General features: G+C 41.8%; 1 protein-coding gene across 1 annotated transcript; it reads left to right on the top strand.

Moving 5' to 3' along the window:
• Positions 1–1,929: 1,929 nt before the first annotated feature.
• Positions 1,930–7,564, top strand: LOC149811404 (TPD1 protein homolog 1A-like). Its single transcript, XM_089993875.1, has 2 exons — positions 1,930–2,065; positions 7,248–7,564. Exons 1-2 carry the CDS (start codon positions 1,930–1,932, stop codon positions 7,562–7,564), a joined length of 453 nt encoding a protein of 150 aa, XP_089850001.1.
• The last annotated feature ends 1,203 nt before the right edge of the window (positions 7,565–8,767 follow it).

The raw sequence follows: 8,767 nt of genomic DNA, 5'->3' as shown, positions 1-8,767 counted from the left end.
CTTGCCCAATCTTTGTGGCCCTATTTAATAGGACATGGAGATCTTTGGACGTAATTGTCAAAGAGGAGTCTTTTGCGCTTGATCTGCTCTATTGAAATTAGGTGATGCAAGCGATGGAGACTGATATGGAAGACATGGTTTGCTAACTACTTGGTAGTTTGTTTGGATGGCACGCAATGATGCTACTTTCCGTCAAATTCTAATCATCCTTAATAATCTTGTCCATAAAATCCTGGTTGATGTATATGTGATTCTAGGTATGCATCTTAGAGACCTCTCCTTCTGTCTAAACAACGTTCACTCATCGGTGGTTTCTTTTAATCCAGTGGATCTGGTTGAGCTTGGATTTGTTGTTTGTTGCTAGCTGTCTGTAGTTTCTTTTTTCTTTAGCTTTTGTTTTTTTATATTTTAGTTTTGTTTTCTATATTGTTCGGCTCATGGGTTCAACATTTTGTTGATCTTCATGAGTGGTAATGTTGATCTTTTTTCGTCTCTCTCTCTCTCTCTCTCTCTCTCTCTCTCTCTCTCTCTCTCAAAAGAGAAACTTTTGCAGTGTTATAATAGACCGGGACCCAAATACAGACTAAAAGGATCACTTTCAGCAGAGGATAGAAGTGGACAAGAGGAAAAAGAAATAGAAAGAGTTCACGTCGCTTTAGGTACAGAGACCTATTACGGCAATTAGCTATAAGAACTAACGCAGTGGACTTCCAATATCGGCTGAAAAATGAAGAAAATTAAAGAAGAGTAGGTTCATACGTTACGTTACACCTAACATCCGAACAATGTCACCAGACCCTCACACGTGGCCACAGAAACTTGTCTCAACCTTTCTGTTCTTTACCCACACAAGAATCTTAATGGGTTAATCACTAGTTAATGCCCACATCAATATCACCACGAACTCAAAGAATGGTGCCCTGAACTCCCATTTGTCACCGTTATCAAATTATTCACAGAAAAGGTTCCAGAATGAATTTGCCTCAACGCCAATCGCCGTTGTATTCCGCATAAATACTCAAAGACTCAGACAGCTTGAACAAGAGAACAACAGCGGTACAAAACCAAGATGGTTGCTCCCCTCAAGCCACGGCTTGCTTGCTTATTCCTTTCCATCACTTGCGGTCTCTCTCTCTCTCTCTCTCTCTCTCTCTCTCTCTCTCTCTCTCTCTCGGAGGACTCTCTCCTTGCTCGGGCCCACAGGTCGCCTATTACCGGAGTCCCGATCCGACAGTGTTTCTTCTTCAAGCTGGTTGATGGTCTTTCAGTCTTGGTTTCGTCTTTCTCAACAAAGTGCATCGTATGTCCGATTCGCCTGGTCTCCATCAGCTTGGTAAGTGCCCCTCTGTTAGCCGTGTTTTGCAGGGCTCCATTGGCATTGAACTCCTCCTCTTTCATCCGGGAGGGCGACTTCGCAGGCCTGGAGGGCTCCCCAAACTTGGTCTATCCGTCAATTGCGGGTTCGTCATCTTTGAGCGGTCAACTCTCATCCTTTTTGGGTCTGTCTGTGGACGATGCAGCTCGGCGGCTCAAGCTTGCGCTTTCCCAAGCCCAGCTCCTCAACGTTGATTCTGTTATGCGTGAGTCCTTGACCGCGATCGCAGATCGTTTACCGACCTTGGTCGCGGATGCTGGGCGTATCTCGTTCATCAACACCACTTCTCCTTCGGTCGAGGGGTTATCTCCTCCTGGGTGGGGTGGTCTCCCTATTAGGAGACGTCGTCGACCTTCGCTATCTCCATCCGGCGAGTCTGGGGTCTCTTCTAGGCGGTCTATGAGGATCCACACTCCTCGGGTATTTCCGGACTTTCAGTTATGAAGATCTTGTGTTGGAATATTCGGGGACTGAATTGCCCCACCAAACGTCTTTTCCTGGCAAGTTGGATCCGTCAAGAAAAGCCCGATCTTATTGCTCTTTGTGAAACGAAGATGGCAGATATCTCGAGCTCCGTCGTCTCCGAAATCTGGCGTGGTGCAGATTCCTTCTTCAAGCCTGCGACTCAATATGCGGGAGGCATCCTCATCCTCGGGAAGCATTCTCTAGCCTTTCAACAGGTGGACGAAGGTACGTTTTCCATATCCATCACTCTTCCCTTACCTACTCAGACTATTTCAGTTGTGGTCACTATGGTGTATGGTCCCCACCGTCAAAGCCGTCGGGAGGAGTTTTGGTTGGACTTAAATAGGGTAATTGCTTCATTCGGGGATCATCATATTATCATGGGAGATTTCAACTGCCTTATGTCTCCTATCGATTCTAGCTTTTCGGTTAATTTCTCGGCTTCAATGAGGGGCTTCCAAAATTTTATTCAGATGAACCGGTTGTACCAAGTTCCCCATGTTGGTGAAGCTTTCTCGTGGTCCAATCAACGATCTACTCCGTGCTTCCGTCTGCTAGACAGGGTGCTCGTTTCGTCAGAGCTGCTGAGTTCTATTAATGACATCTCTTGTTGTCTTCTGCCACCATCTGTCTCAGACCATAGTCAGATTGTTATCCGATGGGGTCAAGGCTTCACCGGCGATAGATCCTTTAGATTTGAGCAATGGTGGCTTAAGGAGGCGGGCTTCGAGTCGTTAGTCCATCAATCTTGGAGTAGACCTTGTTTTGTTGTCCGGGCAGCTACAAGATGCATGGTTAAGCTTTTTCGTCTATCCCGCGATATCAAATCTTGGCTTATCTCCAATAGAATAAGTAAATTCCAAAATCTGGGGGATTGGGAGCGAGAGCTGGCTTCTATCAATCAGTCTCTCTTGGATACGTCCTATATGAATGCATCAGATATTGAATGTCTCAATGCTAGATCGGTCGAGCTGACTCTTCTAGTGCAATCGTGGCGTCTAAAGGATGAAATTCGTTGGAAGCAGCGGTCAAGGGTGAATTGGCTTAAAGCGGGTGACGGGAATACAAGGTTCTTTCATTCGTTAGCATCTCATAGGCATCGAAGACATGCGATTCACACTCTGTATATCAATGGTGTCTCCTTTGCGGGCGATCAGGTACTCAATGCTGTCTCCAACTATTTTTATAACATGCATTCCTGCAACCAAGCTGTAGGTGGCAATATGGGTTCAACTTTATTTTTGTCCATGGATCGAGCGCTAGCCAACTCGATTCAGGGGTTGTTCACCGAAGAAGAAATCGTCTCGGCAGTGCAGGAGTCGTCTGGGTGGAAAGCTCCAGGATTTGATGGCTATCCTGTGGATTTCTTTCGCATATTCTGGCAATGCGTTAAAAGTAACATTCTTAGTGTCTTCGCCGAGTTTCATCGAAATGGCTGATTGCTGGTTCATTCTCACCTAGCAATTGTGTCGCTTATTCCTAAGGAGGAAGCCGCATCGGATATCTCGCGGTTTAAACCTATATCAGTGTTAGGCAGTTTATATCGCATTATCACCAAGGTCTTAGCTAACAGGATGCGTTCAATTGCTCCTAGGATTTTCTCAGAGGCTTAGTTCGCCTTCATTCCTAACAGAAGACTTCAACATTCCTTCATTTTGGCCACAGAAGTGTTGCACTCTCTCAAGATCAGCGGGGGGGCCTTTTTCACTCTGAAGCTTGACTTTCATAAAGCCTACGACTCGGTTCATTCGTCGTTCCTCTTCAACATGTTGGCAAATTTGGGCTTCGGTAGGCGTTTCTCTAGCTGGGTGCATGAGCTGGTAACCAATGCCCAATCTCAGTTTCAGATCAATGGGGTCAAGAGAAAACAATTCAAACTTGGTCGTGGTCTTCGACAAGGATGTCCTCTGTCTCCGTTACTCTTTAACGTCGTCTCTGAAGGCCTGGTGGTCTTGGTTAAGAGGGCAGTGGAGGGTGATCTAATTGAATCTCTCGGTATTCAAGAGTGTCGTAGTCAGATCCTGACATACGCTGATGACATAATTATCTTCGGAAGGGCCTCCATCCAACAAATGTTAAGATTCAAACTTGTCCTTCTTTTTTCCAATCGATGTCAGGTCTATCCTTGAACTACGAGAAGTGTTGTCTTTCCATGGTCAACGCCCCTGCTTTAATGTTGGACTTGGGCCAGCGGATATTCGGATGCTCGGTTTCGGATAACTCTTTCTCTTATCTGGGTCTGCCGCTACAAATCAGTCGTGTATCAACGGCAGCCTGGAGCACCACTATCCAAAGGGTTCAGGAAAAAAATTTGGGCTGGCAAGCGTCCTACCTTTCTATCGCAGGTAGACTAACTCTCATCAAGCACGTTCTTTCTGCTATGCCAGAATTTTTTATGTCTATGTTCCTGATGCCCATGGGGGTTAGTAAGAAGATAGCTCAGGTAGTGACGCACTTCCTGTGGTTTGGGCGTGGTCACAAAAACAAGCGCCACCTAATAGGGTGGGACACTCTTCGACTACCCCAAAATAGGGGGTTTGGGAATCAAGGACCCCCGGCTGAGGAGTATGATTCTTGTCGTGAAGCAGAGCTGGCTTGCACACCAACCTGGGTCTCCGTGTGCAAGCGTGCTTCTAGCTAAATACGGTGGTGTGGAATCATTGGTGGGGGTCACAAGCGTGCGTCAGCAATCTATGTCAAAGCTTCGACGATCATGGATCCAAGCATGGTCTACAGTTCTATCTCATAATGGCAATGTTGAATCGCAGTCTCTGTTCTTTGGTCGTAACCTTGCTCCGAACGGATCTTTCCGCTCTAAAGAAGGCTACCTCGCTCTCCTTCCGTCGGGGGTGGACCGGTTTCCGACGAACCTGATCTGGGGCAAGGGTCCCACTCCGAGATCATGTTTCCTAGCGTGGCTAATCTTACACAATCGGGTGCAGACTGACAACTTCCTCAAATCCATCGGTTTTCATCTGCCGAGTAAATGTGTGTTGTGTGAGACGGCTGAAGAATCTGCCTTTCACCTTTTTTGGGAGTGCTCTGTTTTTCAAAACATCTTTAAGGTGACTTGGAATAAGCCGGAGGTCAGCGTGCGTCAGGAATCGTTCGCCAATGATTTGTTGTGGAGTCCTCAACCAGTTCGTCATTGCAACAAATTGCGTATTATTTGGCGAACTTGGCTTCTCTCGTCATGGTGGGCCGTATGGATGACTCGCAACAACGCTATTTTTCGGCATATTCCGGCAGTGTTCAACAAAATGGTGAACCTTATTTTGGCGGACGTATACGCCATTCTCCGCATCAACATCCCTGATCTGCAACACCATCTGCCTCCAGGGACCATTCATGATCCTGGGTGATGCTCGTCGCCTAACTGTATTTGCTTCTTGTTTCTTTCTTCCTTTTCTCCTTGCATCTCTCCTTTTCTTTTTTTCCCTTTTTTGGGGCTCCTTGGCATGTCTTGGGCCCGTGTTTGGTTTCTCGGTAGGTTCAATGTTGGTTGAACCTGTTTTCGTTTCGTAATGTTGATGGTTATAGTTCGGCTCTCTCTCTCTCTCTCTCTCTCTCTCTCTCTCTCTATATATATATATATATATATATATATATATATATATATATATATATATATATATATATATATATATATATATATATATATATAACAAAACCAAGATGGGTGCTCCCCTGGAGCCACGGCTTCCTTGCTTATTCCTTTCCATCATCTCTCTCTCTTTCTCTCTCTCTCTCTCTCTCTCTCTATATATATATATATATATAAAGAGGATCATAGGTTGTTTTTTCAACTTTTTGAGTTTTAGGGATGGTTCCTTTTGCTGCTGTTTACAGCTAAGTGAGGTTCAAACGCGGTAAAGATGATTCCATCCAGCCAAGAAGGAACCAGATTTTGTGGTTGAATAACAAGATATCAAAAAATTCAGCTATTTTTAATTGGTCTCTTTTTGGCCCGTTTTGCAGCCATGGTTCATGAGAATTTTTCAGATGCGGTTCCTCATGACTCTTGGCTATATCTCAATTCTCAAAACTCTTAGTAGACTGTGACTCTATATATATCAAAGTGCATATTTCGAAAACAGTTTCTTAAACCAACCTAAACAAGTTTAAAAAGACAAAACGTTCTGGGTATTTGCTTAATCATTCTCTATAGCTCACTTAGAAGTTAGTACTTTAATGTGTTTTTAAAGTGATACAACATGAAGAGCTCATATTACACCAAATCTTGATCAATACAAAACAAAAATCTCTTAACATATCTGCATGTTTAAATTAAGTAAAAACACATGCAACTATGATTTTTAAAAGTGTTTTAAAGTCTAGCACATAAACTGTTGATGAGTCTCTGCCTCTCTTTATCTCTCTATATAGTCACTAGAACATGAAAACTGAAATATGAGAACTAGAAATATGGGTATTTCCAACACTTTTTTTGCAAATCCATGCTGATGTGCTCGGCATGGTGAATTTACTATGAATCAACGACTGGATTGTGTATTTTTTTTTATGAAAAAATGTGATTTTTGAATGCTTGAATATTTATGAAGATTATGAGCCATTGATTTTAAAGCTTTAAAAAAATCCTGTTCATGCATCAAAATTGAACAATTCAAGAGCGGGTTCTTATAAAACCAAGCATGCAAATCACGTTTGTACAGTTAGATTAGAACAAAAAATACATGAAAACACTGTTCACACTTTAGTTTTCATATTTCCACTTCTCGTATTCTAGTGATTATAAGTCACTAGAATATGAGAACTAAAAATATGAGCATTTTTGACACTTTTTTTGCAAATCCAATCATGTGGATGTGCTTGGCATATGTGAATTTGCTAGGAATTAACCATTGGTTCGTGTATTTTCAATGAAAAATGTGATTTTTGAATGCTTGAATATTTATGAAGATTATGAGTCATTGGTTTTAAAGCCTTAAAAAAATCTTATTTATGCATCAAAATCAAAAGAATGGTACGAGGAGGACCGTCCAACCAAAAGAATGTCTTAACCAACAATGATCGGACCCACGATATATAAGCATGTTTTTCAAACTGTGAAATCAACCGCTCGCAATGCATTTAAAACTTTATAATAGAAAGTATTGTTGGCCGTTGATTTTTAGCGCTTTAAAAAATACATCTAAACGTCGAAATTTCATAATCCAAAACATGTTATTCACTAAATGAATGATAAAAGTCCAATATGTAAAGTCTGATCTAGATCATTATAGAAGGAACACCATCTATTATCATCAGAATTTTGGACAACAGTTCTCTCTCTCTCTCTCTCTCTCTCTCTCTCTCTCTCTCTCTCTCTATATATATATATATATATATATATATATATGCACACACATGGAACCTGTTAATGTTATTTGTTCTTATGTTGATTCAGCTTGTGCTTGCGATAAGGCTAGCATATCCATCTCACAGCAAATAACCGAACTTGTGGTTGAAGGGAAACCAGAATGGCAGGTGATCGTACAGAACACGTGTGACTGCCCACAATCTTCCATCTTGTTGACATGTGCCGGATTCTCTACCGTCGAAGCCATCGATCCCTTAATCCTCAGAAAGGATGAAAATGACCCTAACTACTGCATTCTGCAAGATGGAAAGCCCCTTGCCTTGGATGAAAACGTTACCTTCATTTATGCTTGGGATGACCCTTTCCTCTTCCTTGTTTACTCTTCCACACTCGGTTGCCCTTAGAACATGTCTGTGAAACCCAACAATGGTCCTATATGAGCTATAACAAAATGAACGTGGGGTCTTTGTATTATATTTATTGGTATTATATGTGAATGAGATTTTTTTTATGTAACGGTTATTTGCCCCTTTGAATAGCTTCAAATAAATCATGGGGATTCCAATATATACAAATGCATGATTCTAGTACACCATGCTAAATATATGCTAGACAAAACGGTGTTAAAAAATAGTTCTGCAGATTTTTCTAACAAGATATGACCACATTTTTCAGACTTCATATGAACAAAAAATAAAATTCAACAAAGCTAGGGCTATAATCACAAAAAATTGGGATTTCATTGCAACATATAGAGAATGTGAGAAAATAAATTTATCACGATTTTATCAACACTCCAAAGTTTTTCTAAATTTATCTCGATAAATTCAATTAATCTCCAACAGTTGTTAGTTGTCACACAGAAAAAAAGCCAAGGAATCTGCAGGTCGCAAGAACCAAGATATTGTAATAATGTTACTAGGGAGCAATTGGAGATGTACAAATCTGTAATTGGCTTTTCATAACCAAGAGGGCCCATGTATCTACCAATGATTGCCAACTTATCTTTCATTCATCCAGTTTAAAAGCCTTGCAGTCTGGTTTAAGCCCCTCATTCATGGAGAGCATCTTTGCACATCCGTGAACGTTAAACTTGTATAGCAGTTGAAATAGTGTGCTTGCTTCCTATGAAATCCGGAATTTTGCAGTAACATGAAAGGTGCAGTCTTCAAATTAAAATATAATGCAACAAGGATAGTCTAAGAGCCACAAAACCAGGGAAAAACTAGCAAAACTATGCTACTATGGCCACACGTTAGCATAGTCACGAGCTTTCCATGATTTCCTGAATGTAATGCTAGTGTCCTGCAATAATACATAAGAGCATGGAAGCCAGAGAGAGAGGATACAGAAGAGAATGTAAGCTTAGGTGTTACTGAGTTCTGCCCACTAATATTAATCAACATCTCTTTCCCTCAAAAAAAAAAACAGCACATGAACCAACATTTCTAGATGCAAGCATCGTCACTTATTGCTAGAAAGAACCTTATGATCTGTTTGGGCAGACATGGCCTTTGGCGAAATTGAGAGTACATCTCAGCAGTGGTCCTATAGTTGGTCCAGGTACATATCTAATGAAAATGGGCAAACCTTCAAAACCTTGACAA

This window comes from Nuphar pumila, chromosome 17, assembly GCF_984573655.1.
Source record: "Nuphar pumila chromosome 17, dmNupPumi1.hap1.1, whole genome shotgun sequence".
Lineage (NCBI taxonomy): Eukaryota > Viridiplantae > Streptophyta > Magnoliopsida > Nymphaeales > Nymphaeaceae > Nuphar > Nuphar pumila.
Note: the sequence above shows the minus strand (reverse complement) of the source record. Positions and strands in the feature narration are given on the sequence as shown.